This window comes from Leucopleurus acutus (genome assembly GCF_964270905.1).
Source record: "Leucopleurus acutus genome assembly, chromosome: 4".
Lineage (NCBI taxonomy): Eukaryota > Metazoa > Chordata > Mammalia > Artiodactyla > Delphinidae > Leucopleurus > Leucopleurus acutus.
This window is the reverse complement of record NC_139146.1, coordinates 70,561,983-70,587,706: the sequence shown is the minus strand read 5'-3', so window position 1 is coordinate 70,587,706 and position 25,724 is coordinate 70,561,983. Positions and strand designations below refer to the sequence as shown.

At 37.3% G+C, this 25,724-nt stretch overlaps 2 protein-coding genes across 7 annotated transcripts in view; one reads left to right on the top strand and one right to left on the bottom strand.

The window, feature by feature from the left end:
* Positions 1-17,929, top strand: part of CORIN (corin, serine peptidase) — a gene marked incomplete at its 5' end in the record, with an annotated part of 265,153 nt that extends 247,224 nt beyond the window's left edge. The window contains 2 exon segments of the mRNA XM_082837777.1: positions 1,667-1,800; positions 17,392-17,929. Coding sequence (XP_082693903.1) covers positions 1,667-1,800; positions 17,392-17,574 — 317 coding nt within the window. The 3' untranslated portion in view covers positions 17,575-17,929.
* Positions 17,930-20,246: 2,317 nt separating this feature from the next.
* ATP10D (ATPase phospholipid transporting 10D (putative)) overlaps positions 20,247-25,724 on the bottom strand; it is a 118,170-nt gene continuing 112,692 nt past the window's right edge. For all 6 annotated transcript variants that reach the window (XM_082837772.1, XM_082837771.1, XM_082837774.1 and 3 more), the window contains 2 exons: positions 24,920-25,107; positions 20,247-21,805 (listed from right to left, as the gene is read on the bottom strand). In XM_082837772.1, the coding sequence (XP_082693898.1) occupies positions 21,658-21,805; positions 24,920-25,107 (336 nt within the window). In that variant the 3' untranslated portion in view covers positions 20,247-21,657. The remainder of the gene's footprint in view (positions 21,806-24,919; positions 25,108-25,724) is intronic.

The following is a 25,724-nucleotide window of genomic DNA, read 5'->3' as shown; positions in this document are numbered from 1 at the left end:
CACAACCTGTAAGTCTTTCTAGAAGGAAAACTGGTTAGCTATTGACCTATTCAAATTAGTTTAAATAGTTTGGGTTCTTAGATGATTAATAAAACATATAGAAATTAAAAAATTAGTACTGCTGACTCTCAGCCTCCCATAAAGGACTCTCTCATTTTGTTTGACTTATTAAAAGTTTAGAATAAGAATTTAATCGATGAGATATTTTCTTTAATGGTAGGCACTGACCATGCCAACTATATCAGGTGTAGTACTGCAGCTCTCAGGGATGATGATATATATCTGTGTCCTGTTATCTGTCTTAGCAACTGCCAATTTGAAGGACGATTGTTTTTCTTGAAATTTAGTCGTTTTGAGCTAAGTTGAGTTTCTTTTCTATACGATCAACTGAGAATAAAGAGAAAAAAGTAAATAGACAGGAGTAAGTCAATGACTTCTGAAAAGCTAACATGTAAGAAATATGAAGGCAATGTCAGACATATGATGTCACCATGCCTGCTAATCTTGGTTTTTAAAAGCTATAATTAGTTTTGTGATATGTGAGAGCAGAATCTATACTGCCTCTACTTGTATTGTTCCCACTATCCACATTAAACTCAGAGTAATCGTGTGACATGTGGCACACACCACGTATATGATGTAGGAAGAGCAAGGGTATGAGTTCATTGAAAAGATGTGATTGACACTGACCACACCACTTTCTAGCTTACTATAAAATGGAAAAAAATAATAGCAACTGTCTAACTCACAGGATTATTGTAAAGATTAAAGAAAATAGGCCCAGAGAATGCTGAGTGCAGGAGCCTGGCCCACTGTGGGTACCCAGTAAACCTTAGCGATGGTTCTTTTTACCATTCTTTCGACAATTTGGGGAACTTCCACTGTCTGCATTGCATTGATTTTTCCAAACGTACTGGAAAATGTATTCTTTCTTCCATTAAGGTACCCTGTACGTGTACACTGCTTCACCATCACTATCTAAAAGGAGAACAGTGTGTATGTTTTGTAGAATGGCTGAACAATGAGAGATTCTTGCTGCTGGCTTTGAGAAATACATTGTTATTCTGTGAGAACTTTGGAGCAAGATGAAATTCACATGTTCTCTCTGCTGACACTAAGGGATGGCTTTTCCCTTTGACATCTCTCTGATGCATCCTCTAGGATGAAAGGTTCCGACCTCAAATGATGGCTGCTGTAGCACAGGATGAGACACACTGTTCAAACCAAGGATAGGGCAACCCTTCCTCTGTTAGTCTGAACAGGCAGTCTGAACTTTTAGCAGAGCACGGCTCACATATTGAGCTGTCACAGAGCTGGCAGCCTCCCACCTGGAGCAGAGCTCTGGCTTGATTATTTTCCTTTTCATTGTAGCAGCTATTGTTTACGTTGCTACACATAATAAGAGAGGGAAAGCATGAGCCAGGTTACTTAACCAGTCTGTGCCTCAATTTTCTCATTAACAAAATGAAGGGGTTTGATTAAATGATTGCTATCAGCACTTATAATTGGAAAATTCTGATTCCAAATGAGCTTCATCTTTGAAATGACATTTTAAGAGCATGGTTTTCTTGATATAAAAATGTTATCATTTCATATTTGGCTAGCCTCATTTTTGAGTCATTTTACCCTCATATATTTTATTTCTTCTTCTTTTTAAAAAATCCAGTGCCTTTTAAGCTGCAAGAGGGAGAAGTCCGCATCATTTCTCTGGAGCAGTGTCAGTCCTACTTTGACACTAAGACCATCACCACCCGGATGATCTGTGCCGGCTATGAGTCTGGTACAGTTGACTCGTGCATGGTAAGTTGCTTTCTGGTTACCAAGGAGATTCAGTTCAGCAGTAGGTTCAGTGGGTCCATATAAGCTCATTAGTATTCATGTGTGGCCCTTTGGGAACACCTTCTGAAAATAATTTATTACCAAACGTTTAATTATTCACAGGGTGTCTTCCTTTATTCAGGACCCAAGCAACGCCCTGAGTAACCTCCATGCCCCCCACTCAGGTTGCCTTCTGCTTTCTCACCTCCTGCATGGGGTCAGCACCCTGGGCCAGCAACAGGAGGAGAAGCAATTGTTCTGGTCCATCTCCTTGGACCATTTTAGTGGCCAGGACAAGCAAGTTTCTGAGAGCAGCTAGTGGTAACCAGAGCTCCAACCAGGTTGCCTCAGGAAGCAGGGGACAGACACCAAGGGCATATTCAACCATCGGGGTGATGGCACTGAAGCACATACAACACTCCAATCTCCAGGGTGTGTGATAGACCCACCTCCGTCTCAGGAGTTGATCACACTGGCATTGTCTGGGGCTGCACGTGATTGCCAGCATGTCTTCAAATATCTGTCACTGAACACAACCTTTAGACTCAGGATTTCTGGTCACAACAGTTCATAGAGTATGCTGACTGAGCAATGCAGGGAAGCTTTTTTTGAATTTTTGAATTTTATTTATCTTTTTTATACAGCAGGTTCTTATTAGTCATCCATTTTATACACATCAGTGTATACATGTCAATCCCAATCTCCCAATTCATCCCACCACCACTCCCACCCCCCCCCCGCAGGGAAGCATTTTTACTTAATAAACACTCATTGCATATTATACTGGACTGGCTCCCAGGGGAGGATGGAAAAGGGCGAGCACTTAAAGAAGCTTGTAACAGAGTGGGGAAGGCAGTTATCGCACGACAGTGCTATGAAGCATCTTTGTTATTTCACTGCTTTGGAGTAGATCAAATTGCCCCCAGGTTTTAGAATTGAAGAAGAGATGCAACAATACTATTGCCCCTGACCCAACATAATAAGATGACATTTTTGATTGTCCATTTCAGAATAGAAATGGCCTGGTGGTGATTTAGACAGTTGTCATGGGAAAGAGGGAGGCAGGCTCCCTTGAAGTTTCAGTGAGTCACCTTCCCTTCTGTCCTCTGGCCCCAAGTCATCCAGCTGAGGTGGGCAGTGATAGAGGAAACCCCTGCCTTCCGTGCAAGAGGCCTAGGTTTGATAGACCAAAGCCAAGACAAAAGTGACTAGGAGGCAGCATGGTGTCAGGGCTAGGACACATGATTTGCAACCTGAAAGGTCTGGGTTGGCTCCCATCTCTGGCAGTGAGAACAATGTGACCTGAAGAAGTCATTTAACCTCTGTAGAATATTTTCTCCCAAGTAAGATGGGGCTGATTCTGTCTGATTTGCAGCATATCTTTAGCATTAACTGGGTTAATGTCCCAATATTTTACAATATCTGTATATGACGTCTGGCATATGCCCTCAATGAATATCAACCATGTGAATGTTACCATCTACCAGTTAGTGCTTACTGTGTTCCAGGATCTCTTCTAAATACTTTCTAATAACTCACTTAATTCTTACAGTCATCCCTTGTGGCAGTATCTGTGTTTTTCCCATTTTACAGATCAAGAAAACAAGGGACCAGAGAGGTTAAGTAATTTACCCCATATCACCCAGCATTAAGGTGGTAGAATGAAGATATGAATGTAGGCAGCCTGGCTTCAGAATTCAAGTGCTTGGTCACTGCACTATCCTAGAAGCAATGATTAATGTGAATACATTTCTCCCTGTTGCCAACATGATCTGGACGTCTACCAAAAAGTAGTTCCTCTTCATCTCTTGGTAACTGCTAATGGGAGGGGATAGAAGGTGATTCTTTGAAAGAGAAATGAAGGTCCAACACAGCCACAGGCATAGGCATGTTCATATCGTAATGTCTAATAGTAAACAGGTCCTGCCAACTTCTTTAGTGGTGGGAATTCCGCACTGTGGATATCTTAAATGCATACCAGATGCTCTCCAACACAACCCCAGGTAGAAAACAAAACACAAAACAAACAAAAGCTACTTTTTACCAAGTCTGGAGCAAGATTATGCACCAGAACCTCTCATTACCTTCCTTAATTGCATCAACAGGTCACATTGGAAGCCATGGGTCCTTTGTTAAGGTCTAGAAATCACGGAACTCAGTATTGAAACCAAACATGAACTTTGGCCTAAAGCCCAATATTATGAGGAAGAAAAGAGGACCAAAAACCAGACAAATTGTGCCTGTAGCTGTATCCCCCTTTTGTTCTGAATTGATGCTTCCTCACCTTTTGTTTTCCAACTAACAAATGTCCACCTGCCTCATTAAGCCTAGCTCAAAACCCACTCTTACGGGGACCCTGTGTTCCCCTCCGGCTGGAAGTAATCACTTATTCCTTTGAAGACTCCTTTATTTATAGCCCTTAGATTTTGCTTTCATGTAAAGTTTTTCTCATTACCCAAGTGGAGTTTTGGCCCCCTGGGGACAAAAGTAGCTCTTTACTTGTGTAGACTGTAGCACAGAATCTTGCAAAAATTAGATGCTAAATAATTATGTGGCTAAGTTTCTGATCTGGAAGTGTAGAGATGCTGACCTGTAAATATCCCATTTTAATCACTCTCTGGCGTAATAAGTAGCTCAACCTAAATAAGTCAGTATCTTAGTATTTCTTTTATATAAGAGGAGATGAAAAAATTGTGGAATATGTCTAATAAAATTGTTTCCAGTAAATTTTGCTTAAAAATCAATTAGGCTTTCAGACAGAACAGCTTAGCCTCTTGCAAAATCTATGCTTATTAGTTAGGTTTACAGCATTGGTAAATTATGAATGCAATGTTCACCACTTCTAGGAAGGAGCATGATATATTCAAAGTCCTGAAAGGGCAAAACCTTCAACCTAGGATACTCTATCCAGCAAGATTATCATTTAGAATAGAATGAGAGAGAAGGAATTTCTCAGACAAGAAAAAAACTAAAAGAATAGAGCAACGCTAAACCTACCCTAAAAGAAATACTGAAGGGTCTTCTCTAAATATTGAAGAAGGGTCTTCTTCTTTCTCTAGAAAAGAAGGAAGAATCTATTGGAAACAAAAAAATCATAATAGGAGAAGCAAATATGTAAAAGGATTGAAGATCACTTAACTAAGCCACTACATAGATTAAAAAGCAAACAAAAAAAATTTTCTTTGTGAAAGCAATTATAACTACAATTAACAGCAAAAGAATAAGTATGAAGATGTAAAATAGAACATCAAAAGTCATAAAATGTGGGAGAGTGGAGTATAAAAATGTAGATCTTTTAGAATGTGTTTGAATTTGTATGACTAGCAGTTTAAAGATACAATAATGGGTCAACATACTTGAAATCCATAGTAATCACAAATCAAAACACACAATAGGTTCACAAAAACCAGAAAGAAAGGAACTCAAGCATACTACAAAAGAAAATAATCAAACCACAAAAGGAAAAACAAAAAGAAGAAATGAACAAGGAAGAACTACAAAAACAACTGGAAAACAAGGTTTAAAATGGCAATAAGTACATACCTATCAATAATTATTTGTTTTAATTTTTATTTTATATTGGTGTATAGTTGATTTACCATGTTGTGTTAGTTTCAGGTATACAGCAAAGTGGTTCAGTTATACATATTCATATATCCATTCTTTTTCAGATTCTTTTCCCATATAGGTTATTACAGAATATTGAGTCAAGTTCCCTGTGCTATACAGTAGGTCCTTGTTGATCTGTTTTATATATAGTAGTGTGTATATGTTAATCCCAACCTCCTAATTTACCCACCCCACCCCCGACCTTTCCTCTTTGGTAACCATAAGGTTGTTTTCTAATTCTATGGGTCTATTTCTGTTTTGTAAATAAGCTCATTTGTATCATCTTTTTAGATTCCAAATATAGGTGATATCATATGATATGTATCTTTCTCTGACTTACTTCACTTAGTATGATAATCTCCTGGTCCATCCATGTTGCTGCAAATGACATTATTTCATTCTTTTTAATGGCTGAGTAATATTCCACTATATATATATGTAGCACATCTTCTTTATCCATTCCTCTGCTGATGGGCATTTAGGTTGCTTCCATGTCTTGGCTATTGTAAATAGTGCAGCAATGAACATTGGGGTGCATGTATCTTTTCAAATTATGGTTTTCTCTGGACATTTGCCCAGAAATGGGATTGCTGGATCATATGGTAGCTCTATTTTCAGTTTTTCAAGGACCGTCCATACTGTTCTCCATAGTGGTTGTACCAATTTATCTTCCCACCAACAGTGTAAGAGGGTTCCCCTTCCTCCACACCCTCTCCAGCATTTATTGTTTATAGACTTTTTGATGATAGCCATTCTGGCCAGTGTGTAGTGATACCTCATTGTAGTTTTGATTGGCATTTCTCTAATAATTAGTAATAATGAGCATCTTTTCATGTGGCTTTTGGCCATCTGTATGTATTCTTTGGAGAAATGTCTATTTAGATCTTCTGCCCATTTTTTGATTGGGGTGTTTGTTTTTTTGATATTGAGCCATATGAGCTGTTTGTATATTTTGGAGATTAATCCTTGTTGGTCGCACCATTTGCAAATATTTTTACCCATTCTGTAGGTTGTCTTTTTGTTTTGTTGATGGTTTCCTTTGCTGTGCAAAAGCTTTTAAGTTTAATTAGGTCTCATTTGTTTATTTTTGTTTTTATATTCATTACTCTAGGAGGTAGATCCAAAAACATATTGCTGCGATTTATGTCAGAGAATGTTCTGCCTATGCTTTCCTCTAAGAGTTTTATAGTATCTGGTCTTACATTTAGATCTTTAATCCATTTTGACTTTGTTTTTGTGTGTGGTGTTAGAGAATATTCTAATTTCATTCTTTTACATGTAGCAGTCTAGTCTTCCCAGCACCACTTATTGAAGAGGCTGTCTTTTCTCCATTGTATACTCTTGCTTCCTTTGTCATATATTAATTGACCATAGGTGTGTGGGTTTATTTCTGTGCTTTCTATACTGTTCCATTGATCTATAAGCCTGTCGTCGTGCCAGTACCATACTGTTTTAATTACTATAGTTTTATAGTATATTCTGAAGTGAGGGAGCCTAATTCCTCCAGCTCTGTTTTTCTTTCTCAAGATTGCTTTGGCTATGTGGGGCCTTTTATGTTTCCATACAAATTTTAAGATTTTTTGTTCTCATTCTGTGAAAATGCCATGGGTAATTTGATAGGGATTGCACTGAATCTATAGAGTGCCTTGGGCAGTCTAGTCATTTTGACAGCGTTGATTCTTCCAGGCCAAGAACATGGTGTATCTTTTCATCTGTTTGTGTCACCTTCGATTTCTTTCATCATCATCTTATAATTTTCTGAATAGAGGTCTTTGGTCTCCTTAGGTAAGTTTATTCTTAGGTATTTTATTCTTTTTGATGCAATGGGAAATGGGATTTTTTCATAATTTCTCTTTCTGATCTTTTGTTGATAATGCATATAAGTTCAACAGATTTCTGTGTATTAATTTTGTATCCTGAAACTTTACTGAATTCATTGATGAGCTCTAGTGGTTTTCTGGTAGCATCTTTAGAATTTTGTATGTATAGTTATTATGGCATCTGCAAACAGTGACGGTTTTACTTTTTCTTTTCCTATTTGGATTCCTTTTATTTCTTTTTCTTCTCTCATTGCCATTGCTAGGACTTCCAAAACTATGTTGAGTAAACATGGCAAGAGTAGACATCCTTGTCTTGTTCCTGATCTTAGACGACATACTTTCAGCATCTCACTGATGAGTATGATGTTAGCTGTGGGCTTGTCATGATGTTAGCTGTGGGCTTGTCATATATGGCCTTTATTATGTTGAGTTATGGTCCCTCTCTGCCCACTTTCTGGGGAGCTTTTTTTTTTTTTTGTCATAAATGGGTGTTGAATTTTGTCAAAAGATTTTTCTGCACATATTGAGATGATCATATGGTTTTTATTCTTCAATTTGTTATTGTGGTGTATCACACGGATTGATTTGTGGATATTGAGAAATCCTTGCATTCCTGGGATAATTCCCACTTGATCATAGTGTATGATCCTTTTAATGTATTGTTGGATTTGGTCTGCTAGTATTCTGGTTGAGTATTTTGGGGTCTATGTTCAGTGATATTGGCCTGTAATTTCCTTTTATTTTTTTTTTGTGGTATCTTTGTCTGGTTTTGATGTCAGGGTGATGGTGGCCTCATAGAATGAATTTGGGAGTGTTCTTTCCTCTGCAGTTTTTTGGAATAGTTTCAGAAGGATAGGTCTTAGCTCTTCTCTAAACGTTTGATAGAATTTGCCTGTGAAGCCATCTGGTCCTGGGCTTTTGTTTGTTGGGAGTTTTTTCATCACAGTTTCAATATCAGTACTTGTGATTGGTCTATTCATATTTTCTATTTCTTCCTGGTTCAGTCGTGGAGGATTGTACCTTTCTAAGAATTTGTCCATTTCTTCTAGGCTGTCCATTTTATTGGCATAGTTGCTGGTAGTAGTCTCTTAGGATGCTTTGTATTTCTGTGGTGTCTGTTGTAACTTCTTTTTCATTTCTAATTTTGATTTAAGCCCCATACCTTTTTTTTCTTGATGAGTCTAGCTAAATATTTATCAATTTTATTTTTTCAAAGAATCAGCTTTTAGTTTCATTGATCTTTTCTGTTGTTTTCTTCATCTCTATTTCATTTATTTCTGTTCTAATCTTTATGATTTCTTTCCTTTTACTAACTTTGGGTTGTGTTTGTTTTCTCTTTCTCTAGTTGCTTTAGGTGCAAGGTTAGGTTGCTTATTTGAAAGTTTTCTTGTTTCCTGAGGTAAGACTGTATTGCTGTAAACTTCCCTCTTAGAACTGCTTTTGCTGTATCCCAAAGGTTTTGGATCATTGTGTTTTCATTTTCATTTGTCTCTAGGTATTTTTTGATTTCCTCTTTGATTCCTTTAGTGGTCCATTGGTTGTTTAGTAACATATTGTTTAGCCTCCACGTGTTTGTGTTTTTTACAGTTTTTTTTCTTGTAGTTAATATCTAATCTCATAGTGTTGTGGTCAAAAAAGATGCTTGATATAATTTCAATTTTCTAAAATTTACCTAGGTTTGCTTTGTGGCCCAGCACATGATCTATCCTGGAGAATGTTCCAAGTGCACTTGAGAAGAAAGTGTATTCAACTGCTTTCAGATGGAATGCTCTCTAAATATCAGTTAAGTCCACCTGGTCTAATGTGTCATTTAAGGCCTGTGTTTCCTTATGAATTTTCTGTCTGGATGATCTGTCCATTGATGTAAGTGGGGTGTTAAAGTCCCCACTATTATTGTGTTACTGTTGATTTCTCCTTTTACAGCTGTTAGCAGTTGCCTTATGTATTGAGGTGCTCCTATGTTGGGTGCATATATAATTGTTATATCTTCTTCTTGGATTGATCCCTTGATCATTCTGTAGTGTCCTTTTCTGTCTCTTGTAACAGTCTTTAAAGTCTATTTTGTCTGATATAAGTATTGCTACTCCAGCTTTCTTTTGATTTCCATTTGCATGGAATAGCTTTTTCCATCCCCTTTCATTCTGTATCTATCCCTAGATCTGAAGTGGGTCTCTTGTCAACAGCATATATTCAGGTCTTATTTTTGTATACATTCAGCCAGTCTGTGTCTTTTGGTTGGAGCATTTAATCCATTTACATTTAAGGTAATTATTGATATGTGTATTCTTATCGCCATTTTCTTAATTGTTTATGATTTGTTTCTGTAGGTCATTTTTTCTTCCCTTCCTCTTGTTCTCTTCTCTTGTGATTTGATGACTATCTTTAGAGTTGTATTTGGATTGCTTTTTCTTTTTTGTTTGTGTATGTATTGTAGATTTTTGGTTTGTGGTTACCATGAGGTTTTTAAAAATTTTTATTTTATATTGGAGTATAGTTGATTTACAATGTTGTTAGTTTCAAGTGTGGGGCAAAGTGATTCAGTCATACAATCTTTTTCAAATTCTTTTCCCATTTAGGTCATTACAGAATATTGAGTAGAGTTCCTTGTGCTATACAGTAGGTTCTCATTAGTTATCTATTTTAAATAGTGTGTATGTTAATCCCAAACTTCCAATTTATCCCTCCCCCGCAACATTTCCCCTTTAGTAACCAAGTTTCTTTTCTTAGTTTGTGAGTCTATTTCTGTCTTGTAAATAAGTTCATTTGTATCATTCTTCTACGATTCCGCATATAAGTGATGTCATATGATATTTGTCTTTCTCTGACTTACTTCACTTAGTATGATAATCTCAGGGTCCATCCATGTTGCTGCCAATGGCATTATTTCGTTCTTTTTAATGGCTGAGTAATATTCTATTGTATAGATATACCACATCTACTTTATGCATTCATCTGTTGATGGACATGTAGGTTGCTTCCATGTTTTGACTATTGTAAACATTGCTGCAATGAACATTATGCTGAATGTATCCTTTTGAATCAACCATGAGATTTTGATATAGCAGTCTATATGTATAAAAGATTGATTTAAGTTGCTGGTTTCTTAATTTCATATGCATTTCCAATATCCTACATTTGTATTCTCCTCTTCTCATGATTACTGGTTTTGATATCATACCTGCAGGGAGATGATTTCCTACCTTTACTGTATGTTTGCCTTTACCGGTGAACTTTCCCATTCATAATTTTCTTGTTTCTAATGATGGCCTTTTCTTTTCTGCCTAGAAAGCTGGTTTGGTGGTGCTGAATTCTCTTAGCTTTTGCTTGTCTGTAAAGGTTTTGATTACTCCATTGAATCCGAACAGGAGCCTTGCTGGGTAGTGTTCTTGGTTGTCGGTTTTTCCCTGTCATCACTTGAAATATATTATGCCAATCCCTTCTGGCCTGCAGTTTCTGCTGAAAAATCAGCTGATAACTATATGAAGATTTCCTTGTATGTTTTTTTGTTGCTTTTCCCTTGTTGCTTTTAATATTTTCTCTTTGTCTTTAGTTTTTGAAAATTTGATATGTGTCTTGGCATGTTCCTCCTTGGGTTTATCCTGTGTGGGCCTCTCTGTGCTTCCTGGACTTCAGTCCATGTTTCCCTTCCCATGTTAGGGAAGTTTTCGGCTATTTCTTCAAATATTTTCTCAGGCCCTTTCTCTCTCTTCTGGGACCCCTATGATGCAAAAGTTGGTGCATTTAATGTTGTCTCAGAGGTCTCTTAGACTGTCCTTATTTCATTTTTTTTCTTTCTTCTGTTCTGCAGCAATGATTTCCACCAATCTGTCTTCCAGCTCACTTATTTGTTCTTCTGCCTCATTTATTCTATTGATTCCTTCTAGTGTATTTTTCATTTCAATTTTTGTATTGTTCATCTGTTTGTTCTTTAAATCTCTGTTAATTATTTCTTGTATCTTCTCAGGCTGTGCCTCCATTATTTTTCCAAGATCTTGGATCACCTTTACTATCATTTCTCTGAATACTTTTTCAGGCAGATTGCCTATCTATCTCCACTTCACTTACTTGTTCTTCTGGGGTTTTATTATCTTGTTCCTTCGTCTGGAACATATTTCTCTGCCATCTTGTCTAACTGTCTGTGTTTTGCGGCCTTCATTTCTCATGCTGCAGGTTTGTAGTTCCTCTTGCTTCTGGTGTCTACCCCCTGGTGGGTGAGGTTGGTCCAGGGGCTTGTGCAGGCTTCCTGGTGGGAGGGCCTGGTGCCTGCACACTGGTGGATGGAGCTGGTTCTTGTCCCTCTGGTGGACAGGGCTGTTTCAAGAGGTGTGTTTAGAGGCAGCTGTGCATTCAGGATGACTTTAGGCAGCCTGTAAGTGGGGCTTTGTTGGCTGTCTGTCCTGAGGCATCCCAACACTGGACCTTGCAGGCTGTTGAGGGGGGCAAGTTTCAGTGCCAAAATGTTGACCTCCAGGAGAGCTCATGCCAATGAGTACTCCCTGGGGCCTCTGCCACCAGTGTCCTTGCCCCCAGTGAGCCAAAGCTGACCGCCACCTCCCCAGGAGACCCTCCAAGATACACAGGTAGGTCTGGCCCAGGCTCTTATTGAGTCACTTCTTTGCCCTGGATCCCAGCACACGTGAAACCTTGTGTGTGCCCTCCAAGAGTGGAGTCTCTTTTTTCCCCAGTCCTGTGGAGCTCCTGCGCTTTGAAGGCCTTCTCGTGCTGCTGGCCTTCAAAGCCAAATGCTCTGGGCTCTCCTCCTCCTGATGCCAGATCCCCAGGCTGGGGAGCCTGATGTGGGGCTCAGAACTCTCACTCCTGTGGGAGAACCTCTGTGATATAATAATTATTTTCCAGTTTTTGGGTCACCCACCCAGTGCATATGGGATTTGATTTTACTGCAAATGTGCCCCTCCTACCATCTTGTTGTGGCTTCTTCTTTGTCTTTGGATGTAGAATATCTTGTTTGCTACGTTCCAGTCTTTTCTATTGATGGTTGTTCAGTGGTTGTGATTTTGGTGTTTTTGTGAGAGGAGGTGAGCTCAATTTCTTCTACTCCACCATCTTGTCTCCTCCCATGTCAATTATTACCTTAAATGTCAATGGAGTAAATGATCCAATCAAAATACAGAATGATACATTGAATAAAAAACATGAACCTACAATATGCTGCCTAAAAATGTCTCACTTTAGGGTGAAAGACAAACACAGACTGAAAGTGAGGGGATGGAAAAAATATTTAATGAAAATGGAAATAATAAGAAAGCCAGGGTAGAAATACTTATATCAGACAAAATAGACTTTAAAACAAAGGCCATAAAGAAAGACAAAGAAGTGTATCATATGATAAAGGGATCAATACTAAAAGAGGCTATTATACTGATTAACATAGGTGCTCCTGTATTGGGTGCATATAAATATGTAAAAGAAATACTAATAGACATAAAGGGAGAAACTGACTGGAATACAATAATAGTAGGAGATTTTAACATCCCAGTGACATCAATGGACAGATCATCCAGACAGAAAACCAGTAAGGAAACAGGTCCTAAATGACACAACAGACCAGTTGTACTTGTTTTCAATCACACATGGAACATTCTCCAGGATAGACCACATACTAGGTCACAAAACAAGCCTCAACAAATTTAGAAATCATTTCAAGCATTTTTCCTGACCACAATGGTATGAAACTACCAGAGAAAGAAAAACAGGAAAAGAGTGAATACATGGAGACTATAAACAACATGCCACTAAGAAAACCAATGGATCAATGATGAAATCAAATAAGAAATCAGAAAATGAGAACAAAACCTTACAAAATCTATGGGATGCAGCAAAAGCAGCTCTAATAGGGAAGTTCATAGCAATAAGGCCTTCCTCAAGAGATAAGAAAAATCTCAAACAACCTAACCTACTAGCTAAATAAATTAGAATAAGAACAAAAACAAACTCAAAGCAGAAGGAAGGAAATAATAAAGATTATAGAAGAAACAAAATAGAGATTAAAAAAATAATAGAAAAGATCAATAAAATCAAGACCAGGTTTTTTGAAAAGATAAACTCAACAAACTTCTAGCCAGGCCCACCAAGAAGAAAACAGAGGATCCAAATAAACAAAATAAGAAATGAAAGAGGAGAAATAACAACTAATACCACAGAAATACAAAAAACAAAATACTATGAAAAGTTATATGCCAACTAATTGGACAATCTAAAAGAAATGGACAAGTTTCTAGACACATACAGCCCACCAAAACAGAATCAAGAAGAAACAAGATAATTTAAACAGATTGAGCACTGTAAGTGAAATAGAATCTGTAAAAGAAAACAAAACAAAACTCCCTGCAAACAGAAGTCCAGGACATGATGGCTTCACTGGGGAATTCTCCCAAACATACAAAGAAAAACTTATACCTATCCTTCTCAAATTATGCCAAGAAATTGAAAAGGAGGGAAAACTCCCAGAGTCACTCCATGAAGCCACCATCACCCTGATACCAAAATCAGACAAAGACACTACAAAAAAAGAAAATTACAGGTCAATATATTTGATGAATATAGATGAAAAATGTATCAATGTAATGTGCCAGATTAACAAAAGGAAAGACAAAGCACATGATCATCTCGACAGATGCAGAGAAAACATTTGAAAAATTCAACATCTATTCATGATAAAAATTCTCACCAAAGTGGGTACAGAGGGAACATACCTCAACATAATAAAAGCCATTTGTGACAAACCTACAGCCAACATAATAATGCTGAAAAGCTGAAAACCTTCCTGCTAAACTCAGGAACAAGACAAGGGTGCGCACTCTCACCACTTCTATTCAAAACAGTATTGGAAGTCCTAGCCACAGCAATCATACAGGAAAAAGAAATAAAAAGTATCCAAGTTGGAGGGAAAGAGAGAAAACTGTCACTATTTACAGATGACATGACACTCTATATAGAGAATCCTAAAGTCTCCACACAAAAACTATCAGAGCTAATAAATGAATTCAGCAAGGTAGCAGAATACAATATTAATATACAGAAATCTGTTGCATTTCTTTACACTAACTATGAAACATCAGAAAGAAAATTTAAAAATCATTTTTAAAATCACATAAAAAATACCCAGGAATAAATTTAACCAATGAAGTAAAAGACCTTTATACTAAAAACTATAAAACGTTGTAAAGGCAACTGAAGATGATTCAAGGAAATGGAAAGATATCCCATGCTCTTGGATTGGAAGAATTAGTATTATTAAACTGGCCATACTACCCAAAGCTATCTACAGATTTAATGCAATCCCTGTCAAAATACCATGACATTTTTTTTTACATAACTAGAACAAGTAAACCTAAAATTTACGTGGAACCACAAAAGACCCAGAATTGCCAAAGCAATCCTGAGGAAAAAGAGCAAAGCTTGGAGGCATAACCCTTCCAGACTTCAGACTATACTACAAAGTTACAGTAATCAAAATAGCTTGGTATTGGCACAAAGACAGACACATGGATCAATGGAACAGGACAGAGAGGCCAGAAATAAACCCAAACACTTATGGTCAATTAATCTATGACAAAGGAGGCAAGAATACAATGCAGAAAAGACAATCTCTTCAAAAAGTGGTGTTGGGAAAGCTGGACAGCTGCATGTAAATCATACCTTATAGAAAAATAAGTTCAAAGTGGTTTAAAGAACTAAATGTAAGACATACCATAAAACTTGTAGAAGATTACATAGGCAAAACATTCTCTGCCATAAATTGTAGCAAGATTTTCTTAGATCAGTCTCCCAAGGCAAAAGAAATAAAAGCAAAAATAAACAAATGGGACCTAATCAAACCTAAAGCTTTTGCACATCGAAGGAAACCATGAACAAAACAAAAAGACAACATACAGAATGGGAGGAAATATTTGTAAATGATGTGACTGACAAGGGGTTAATATCCAAAATATACAAACAGCTCATACAATTCAATATTGAAAAAACAACCCAATGGGCAGAAAACCTAAATAGACATTTCTCCAAAAACGACATACAGATGGTCAGCAGGCACATGAGAAGGTGCTTAACACCACTAATTATTAGGGAAATACAAATCAAAACCATAATGATGTATCACCTCACAATGATCAGACTGGCTATCATCAAAAAGTCTGCAAATAATAAATGCTGGAGAGGGTGTGGAGAAAAGGGAACCCTTCTACACTGTTGGTGGGAATGTAAATTGGTGTAGCCAGTATAGAAAAGAATACAGAGCTTCCTTAAGAAACTAAAAATAGGGTTACCGTATGATCCAGCAATCCCTCTCCTGGGCATATTATCTGGAAAAGATGAAAACTCTAATTTGAAAAGATATATGCACCCCATTGTTCATAGCACTATTTACAATAACTAAGACATAGAAACAACCCAAGTGCCCACCAACACCTGACTGGCTTAAGAAGATGTGGTACGATGGAATATTACTCAGCCAAAAAAAGAAAGAATGAATTCCATTTGCAGCAACATGGATGGACCTAGAGAATAGTATCCTTAGTGAAGTCCAAGAAAAACAAATATTATATGATATCACTTACATGTGAAATCTAAAAAATAATACAAATGGATCTACATATAAAATAGAAACAGACTCACAGACATAGTAAACAAACTTATAGTTACCAAAGGGGAAAGGGAGGGGGGAAGGGATAAATTAGGAGTATGGCACTAACAAACTACTATACATAAAGTAGATAAGCAACAAGGATTTACTGTATAGTGCAGGGAACTATATTCAATATCTTGTATTAACCTATAATGGAAAATAATCTGAAGAAATATGTAACCGAATCACTTTGCTGTACACCTGAAACTAACACAATATTCTAAGTCAACTAAACTTCAATTAAAAAAAAAAACAGATCACCACTTCTACAAAAGCATACAGCACAATCATAAAGTCAATTTTGTTTTAATAGCAGTTGTATTCAGTAGCATTTCTAAGAAACAAGATAACCTAGTAGTTATAAAGTTGGAGTCATGTGCCAGACTGCCTGGGTTTAACTCCTAGCTCTGCTAATGAACAAGTTATAAAACTGTGCTTCAGTTTTATCATCTCCAAAGTAGATATAACAGTTATAATTATTATATATTTAAATAATTATATAAGTAATAACATGTAAATAATAATAATAATTATTATTAACCTGTAGGGATTTCATGAGGATTAAATGAACTAATACAGGGAAAGTGTTTAGAAGAGCATCAGTAAACATGATTTCTACTATTCCCCAACATTACAAAGTAGGAGGACCATAGATGTACTTACAAGTTTGAAATTCTTGCAGGGCAAGGAGTATTTGTAAATTTCTGCCATGAGTCCACATACTTACTTATTTTCTAGGGTATCAGTCCTTCTCTTTTGAGGCCATGCAGAATACATCTCTCATTCTCATCTTTTCAGATGTAGCAAACATTAGCATTTTAAAAGCCACAGTGTTTTTCTGTTAATTATATGTGGATCAAAAAACTGAGTAAAACTCGCCTGCAACACCTAAATATCAAGAATGAAAACCACTACTATGCATGTGAAATAAAATGTAGGTTATAAATAATGTTTTACTATAATTAATTCTTATGTGGTATTTTCTGTTTAAGCATGCTAATTTTTTTCTATTAAATACAGTAAATGGTCTTATTTAATGCATTCATTCACATAGCAAGAATCTTGAAAGTAATGAATTACTTTAGAGTATTTTTCTAGCACTTTTTGTGGGAAAACTATCCTTGAATGTTCCATTTTGGGTATGTTCTACATTTATAAAATGGATCAAAATTAAAGAATGAAATCAATTATGAGAGACTCAGTTCTGATACGCTAAATTAAAAAGTTTGATATTTTCATTAAGTGCAGGAAATGACAAAAAGTCCTGAATATAGTCCTTTCCCAAGTCATTTCTATTCTTTTAAAGATCAAGATTTAAAATGTTCATTTGAAAGTTCTGTTTATGTAGTGGAAAGCTCTCAGGTTGACAATGAGAGCTCTGCTGAAATTTTTCAGGATACTGGTTAAACTGGGTTGGGCTTTATTTTACCCTCAGGATAGCATGGACACCGTGAGGTCTCTGACATACCAGTGACTAACATCCACTGCTCTTCATTACAGGGTGACAGTGGTGGGCCTCTGGTCTGTGAGCGGCCTGGAGGACAGTGGACATTATTTGGCTTAACTTCATGGGGCTCTGTCTGCTTTTCCAAAGTCCTGGGACCTGGAGTTTATAGCAACGTGACGTACTTTGTCAAATGGATTGAAAGACAAATATACATCCACGCCTTTTTCCTCAACTAATTCCAAAGATGATCAGAGACTTTTACCAGAGACACTCAGAGCAAATAGCCTTCTCGATAGTGGAGGACTTCCTGCAGAGAGCTGTGTGGAAGCACTTTCATGGACAGTAATGCTCCACAGTGCACTGCAAATGTTCATGTTTGTCTTGGTCTAATTTTATGCAGCTTTTCGTTTTTTAATTCTATTTTTCTCTTGCATCAAGTTGAATGAAAATCTTTTGAAACCCAAAGCAAAACAGAGTTTGTCCTTTTGCCAGGCAGGCCTAACCGTAACTATAACACGAAATGATCCACTCTGGAAAGAGAAGAGTGTAACAGGTTAGAGAAAGTTCCTTTTGTCCAGTCACAAAAAGGACATTGAGATCCAGGCTGACTAATCTTTGCCAGCTTTTGTTTCTCAAGCACAAGAGCATAATAGCAAATTACAATATTAACATCAGAGACTTGCTTTTGATTTATTAAAAGCCAAGCTAATTTACCTGCTTAAGTTATTTACTATTACTCTTCTAAAGTTTGCATAATGCTGAGAACTTATGAAAGACAGAGCATCCGTTTAGGTAGCTGAAATAGCAAATCACATTGAGCACAAAGCTCTTTTGACATCAATATTAGCACCTGACATGCTTGGGCTGCCCATTCTGAATTTAAATCAAGATTGTAATTTTACACAAAGTCTCCAAAGAACCTTCCTAGAGCTGGGGTTTGTTCACTGTGTATCACTTAGCCAATTGAGATTTTGACAACTAGGAAGATACCTGTGGGAAATATTTCATTCTGCCTATGTGACAATGAAGTTGAGATTAAACTTTGCTATAGGAGGATTCGCTTTAAGAGTAGAGAGATGCAATCTTTTCAAAAGAAAATTGCACCCCACCCCTCATTAAGTATTTTCCAGTTTTCTTGTGTTTATCCATACCAATAAAGTCACAGAAATGTATCTGAAAGCACAGTAAAACTTGGCACGGAGAAAAACATTTTGTAATTGTCCTTGAAAGACGTTTAATATCTGGTGTTGCCATTTCTTCCCATTGATAATTAAAACAAACATTTAAAGGTGCTTTTAAGCACTAGGCCACTTTACACACATCAATTTTGAAGTAATTAGTGGTTACAGTATTTTTTTCCCGCAAAAAAGCTTCAAAACACAAATCTTCACATGCACCTACTTCAATTAGTCAGGCATCCATTTTGCAACATCCAAATGCCTTTTGAACAAGTAGGATTCCCTCCACCAGCAACCTGGGCTGCCTCAGCATTCCCCAGAGACTACCTGCAATTTTATACGTGTCTTTTTTGTACTCTTTTCTATATGTGTGCGTAGGTGACATTCGAAAAGTTGTCTTGACACTTTCCACATTATTCATCTCTTGTTCTGTATTTTATATAAACCTATTGAGAATGTAAAATCCGGCAACCGAATTGTGGTCACAACTGTATGAAAGTTTAAGAACATATGTCAGTTTTGTTATACTTATAGGTACATAATGTAACAACATATGCTCAACTTATGTTCAGTGAAATATACATATTGTACTTACTTTAAGTAACCCTTAATACAAATAAAATGGTATAATCTTTTCTTTTTATGGATATAAAACATGGAGCAAGCCCCAGAAAACGGTGCCTCCCACTATTATAGTTGGCACCCAGTTTCCCACCAATCAAAATTTTCTTGTCTTCTATCTCACTCCCCCAGGAACATACTCTTTTATTTTAGATGGAAGATGGCTCTTTGATTAGTCTGAAATGAGAGGTTGCTAGCAGTCTCCAATAACCCATTGAGGGTCCAAGGAAAACTTCAGCCCTGATAAGAAGGCAAGGATCTTTCATGTCTAGAGCACATTTTGGGAATCTGATCCAATTCTTTTATAAATCTTTATGGGTAAAATTGTATCACACATGTATACTGTTAATTTTTTTTTTTTTTTTTTTTTTTTTTTTTTGGCTACTAGGAGCAGATTTGGGTTCCCCCAAATTTGGTGAAATATACTGAATACCGAAATGCAACAGACCACATCAGCTTGGGTAACTTTGTGTAAAAAGAGTTATTGTAGATAAGACCCTTTAAAGGCTTCATACAGATCCCAAATCTCTTTTGCCTGAGGGCCAGAAATGTTTCAGAATCCAGAATTTTAAAAAATTTAAAAAGCATAATATTACAACGTTTAGCACCCAGTATAAAATCTACTAATATTTTCTTAGCAAAATATATGAATAATTACATTAAATAAATAAATAGCCTTACATCTGTTTAACACATTGAATTTGTGCCTAATTTATGAAAACTTTTTCAGTTTTCAGAGTTCTTGAGACTGTGGAATTGTGGATAAGAGATTGTAGACCCATAACATGAAGACTCAAGACTTTACTCATGTGTACAGATGTTTTACATCCTGGGGATTGACCTTTTCTCTTAGTCTTTTGGACTCAGTCTTTTTATCCTTAGATTCTAATCTTTTATTTGCAAGTGAATATATCTCTAAATTTTTATTTATCGGAAGATGATGATCTCAAGGAATGAATGCCAGCTGCTATGAGGATCACTGACTTTTCCATGTAAGAAAAGGTCAAAACAGTATTCTGGTAAAAGGTGTGCTTTGGGATTTTCCTTCTAAGCTCTGGTACCAATTACTGTTGGATTTGGTGAGTATCTATAGGAGCAATGACAGCTTTTTGTATATGTTATTTATTAAACAGTTTATTTTTAAAAAAATCTTAAGAAAGAAGAAAGCTACCTCCATTAGCCATATGGGATTCTGAATATTCTAGAAATCAGTCTGTATAAAAGACCACTTGCAATAACATCAGAAGGCTACAAAAAATGTCAGACCAGGACAGTAGGTAGCAGGTAGAAGATTAAGCCCTGAGCATAATACTTGAATAGTCATTAAGAAAAGAGCTTCATATAGACATGGAACATTAGCATGGAAATTTCATGAAGGAAATTCTGGGTGGCCGACAATTTTCAGATGGACAGATATAGACTTTTAAAAGAACTCAACAAGAATATATCATCTCAAAATACCTGACAGTTTTGGTAGAAACTAGTTTCTTTGTTCCAACTAAAACCAGCATACATGATTTGCAACAGCAATTAACTTTATATAGACATTCTTGTCCTAAAATGTATTAAAAAACAAATCTAAGAACCTCATGCAATCCTCCTGAGAACCACCTGTATTACTGTCAGTTCCATAATATCTCATTTTCAGAGGTTGCAAAAGCAGAAAAGTTGTAGGGTATTGTAAAGACTATAAACCCTCAACTGATCTCCCTAAGACTGTTCTGAAATTGATTGTCTCACTTTGATTAGGCTATTGTCAGTTTTAGAATATGGGAAATTGACAAAGGGCCCCTAGACTCAGCTGGTTTTGTATTCCTTACCTATGGCCTCTGTTTCCCAATTGAAAACATCTGCACAGAGGTATAACTCATAAAAAGTCTTCTGTTGACAGGAAGCAGAGAGAAGAACACATCTCCATGGAACTCTGGCATCCCTGCTGCCCCTTACCAGTGAAGCCTTCCACCTCTGGAGAACACTGAAATGAGCAGATAGTAAAATAAATATATGTCTCAAATGAATTCCCTTGAAAATATTTGCATGTCTAGAACAATTAAAATGCTTTTACAAAATCCAAAAAGTTTCCTAAAAGCATTTGATTCTGAATTAAATATTTCACTTCTCTAAACTCTGTTCAGGTCAAACTCTAACCTCCTTTACGAATGTCTACAAACATACAGTAAAGGTCATCACATCGGCTTTTCCAAGCCCAGTAAAATGTTCTTGTCCCTTAAGGAAAAATCCAAGTCATGCTGGTTTGGTAGAGGAACCTCTTCAAAGGCCCTCTTCCAAACTTGAAGGCCTACTTGCAACTCCAAGGAGGGTATTCTGCTCTTTTAATCCTTTGAGGGTCCAGCCATCCCTGAGGCCTTATTTTCAGAGTACTCTGAGTCTAAAGCAGTTTCACATACAGATAAATTTCCTTGCTCAACAGCACAAGAAGTTGCCGACATCACTGCAAAGACAGCAGAAGGGTCAGAAATGGGTATTCTCTCTGACTTAACAGTGGAGTGGTCAGAATACTTAGATATCTGTCAACTGATCCATCTTTCCAGCCCCTTTCCACTTCTTGAGAGCTTCAGTCCTGTCCTCTGCAGGCAGTCTGTCAAAGTGTTTCGCCCTCAGAATTGGAGATGGGAACAGGGATCCCTGAAGAACTCTGTATATAAACCTAGGTTACAAAAAGCATCACAGAATTACATTCACCTCAAATGCATTATGGGACACAAAAAGTACTCACCAATTAGAAAAAGTAGAAGTGTCTGGTGACCCTTCTTGAGGTAAAGGGGGAGAATAAGTGAATTATAAAATGGAAAATATAACAATATTAAATTAGTATTTGTGAAACACTGAGAAAATAGTGAGTTCCTGATTGTCAAATAAATAAAAAATAAAAACTGTAAAAGTAGAGATACCAATAGTGCTACAGCCTTAATGTTAAGTTAAATGAGATAATACATATAAAGCAGGCCAAGCATTGGCACACAGTAAGTGAGTATTTTTTTAAATGCTAGCTATTAGTTTCCTATGGCTATTGCAGCAAATTATCACAATCGTGTCCCTTTCAGTCCAAGCTGACAGTATTTATGCTGCTATAGCATTCACAAAAACCTTGTGAGTCTCCAATGTATGTCATGGGTATTTACACCATTAGATAAGAGGGTCCTCCACAGATCTTTCCTGTATATCCCATCTCCTTCCTTGGTGACTGCTGAGATGGCTAAGAGGATCCATGAGTCACACACCTAATCTCTTCAGCACTAGCAAAGGCTGTCCAGCCACACTCTGGGCCTTCTCTCCAGAGCATACTCCCAACAGCCAATCTCCTAATTTTAGCAAATTTGAAATCTGGATAGGCTGAGAATTTTCTAAATCTAGTGCCTTTGGGCTTAACAGTACTTCCCTCAGTCTCTTTTCTCTCACATTTTTCTGTAAGCAGCAAGAAGAAACCAGACCAAACCTTCAAACATTTGCTTAGAAATCTCCTCAGCTAAACATCCAAGTTCATCACTTACAAATTCTCCTTTCCACATAACAGTAGAACACAATTCAGCTAAGTTTTTTGCCACTATATTGCAAAGATCCCCTTTCCTCCAATTTCCAATAACATGTTTCTCCTTTCCTTCTGAGACCTCACCAGCAGTGCCTTTAATGCTCATATTTCTAGCAACATTCTATTTATGATCATTTACGTGTTTTCCAAGATGATATGGCTCTCTCTGCCCATGCTTCCTCCTTGCTTCTGAATTTTCACCAGCAGACACTGTAATGTCCATACTTCTATTGACAGTCTGTTTAAGGGAGACTAGTATGTTTCCATTATGTGCCTCAAAATTCTTCCAGGCTCTGCCCGTTATCTAATTTCAAAGTCTATTTCACACTTTTAGGTATTTGTTACAGCAGCAGCCACCTTTCTGATACCAAAGTCTGTATTAGTTTCCTATAGCTGCTGTAACAAATTACCATAAATGTGCTGGCTTAGAATAACAAAACGTTATTCTCTCACAGTTCTGAAGGCCAAGAATTCTGAAATCAGTTTCACTGAAACAAAATCAAGGCGTTGGAAAGGCCATGCTCCCTCTGGAGGCTCTAGGGGAGAACTCATTCCTTGCTCCTTCTGGCTTCTGGTGGCTGCAGGCATTCCTTGGCTTGTGACCCAGAGATCTCTGCTACCATGGTCAAAGTGCTTTCTCCTTTTCTGTCAGTGTCAAATCTCACCCTGCCTCTCTCTGATAAAGACACTTGTGAGGGCATTTTGGGCCCAGCCAGATGATCTCCCCATCTCAAGATCCTTAATCACATCTGCAAATTCCTTTTTTCGCTAAATAAATAAAACATTCACCAGGTTCCAGGGATTAGGACACAGATGTATTTTAGGGGTCAGTTTTTTCAGCTCACCACAACAATATTAGATAAAATTGTACCATTAATGCTCTTGAAGAAAAATTTCAGGCTATAACTTAAAAGTAATTGTTTCTTCATAAATTCTAAAAGTTCATCGTGTCAGTTTTTAATCTGAAAGCTGGTAATAACAGTGAACACTACAGTACCATCTCAGTTTACCAGTGATATTAAGTATACAACTGTAACCACCACAGAATGACTCAGGTGGGTTTTTCTTATGCATTTCTAGAACGGATGTCTTTCAGCAACAAAGGGTTTGTGCCCCTTGTGCCTTATGATTGTGTTACAGACTGGGGTTGGCAAACTGTTGTCCAATGGACCAGACAGTAATATCTCAGGTTTTGTGAGCCAAATAGTCTCTGTTGGAACTGTTCAACTCTGCTGTTGTAGTGCAAAAACAGCCATAGACAATATTTAAATCAGTGAGTATGTCTATGATCCAATAAAACTTTACAAAAACAGGCAGTGGGTCAGATTTGGCCTGTGAGCCAATTTGTCCACCCTGTTAGAGAATAATATTGAATCACCATTTGATGTTCATATCATGTTTAAAAAGGTAGAACAGCTATTTGCTATAGTGTTTTCAGCTAAACAGATAGATTTTATAAAACTATAAAAGGGAAGAGCTCTAAACAGTTCAAGAGATCTATAGATTAGAAACCCATGCATACTTCTTAGCCATTTCCATCCCATACGATATGAGAAATCAAGTTAAACTAAAATGGGAAAGAAACTGAAGTCAGAGAAGGGAGGTAAGTTTTCAGTGTTTATAGATCGTAGCAGAGATACGTGTCCCTCAGTACCCATTCTTCCTTTTAGAAGCCCCCAGATTTTAGCCATTCAGAGTCTACACACCCAGGTTCTAGTTAATGGGATATGACCAATGATGTGTACCACATCTGGGTCATGACAATACAAAAAAGAAGAAAAAAGAAGAAAGATGGAAAGCTGCATGCCTTCCATCTTCTCTTTCTCCCTCCTGCAGGCGGAGATGCAGGGATGCAGGGACCCAGGACCTGGATGTGCTGGTGGTGAGTCATCTTTAGTCACGCAGATGAGGGCAACGCCCTTGGGAGATGGCAGAAGAAAAAGAGGAAAGGAAAGGATCTAGGTCCTCGAATACCTTTGTGGAAGCAAAGCTGCCCTATCCGTGTGGACTATCAACCAGACTAGGATTTTCCTTGAGAGAGAAATAAATCTTTTCATTTGCTTAAGCCACTTCTGTTCCCTGGCAAAAGAGTTAAAACCAATACTTTAACTAGTACAGACTGACTTTTCCACTACTAAACAGGATGGTCTACTGTCTATTCTTAGCAGTCGCTTGATGAATTCTAAGCCTATGACTTCACTTACTCTCTTGATGATAAAATAAACACCATACCTGGGCAGAAGAGCAACACAGGTTGTGAGAACACAAACTAAGTAGAACACTGGATCCAGCATGTGCTCCTGCATAATCCAATAGGGGTTGGATGGTGGGTTGCAAGTTACACACATGGCTCCAAAAACCAAGGCAAAGAAAAAATAAGACAAGATGCTCCCAACGATGACCAGCATGTGGATCCAAGTCTGCAAGATAAGAAAAGCAGAGGAGATGAACACGCTCTGATAACTTTGCAGCCTGGCAAAATCTGCTCTGTTGAAGAGACATCACACTCCAAGCAGTGGGTGAATGGTGTAACAAACCTTAGTGAACAAAACACAAAATATTGAAGCGAGGAGGCAAGAGCACCTTTTGTGAATCGCTCATACAAGAACTTAGTTTTAAGTTCTATAAAACTACGTCAAATACCAAAAAGTAACTCTGGTGCCTAGTTTACTTTGTATTGTCCATGCACCATGAGGTGTTAGGATTTTCTCCTTATTTTTCCATACAGTCATTTACTGGTCTACTTCTTCTTTAAGATAATAGCTTAATCCAGTGAACCTCAAACTTTATCCATTTAAGTAGGTGGTAGACATTACTGTTGCTCACCAATATTCTCATTCTCTTCCTCTAATAAGCACGTGGGAGGATTGCATTTCCCCACACCCTTGAAATTAAGCATGGCCACATGTCTTGCTTTGACTGATGAAACGTGAATGGAAGGGATGTGCAAAACTTTCTGGTTAGAAGCATGGAAGAGCTGGTGTGCAATTCTCCATACTGTCTCCTTTCCTTCCACGTTTGACCACGAAGTTCTTCT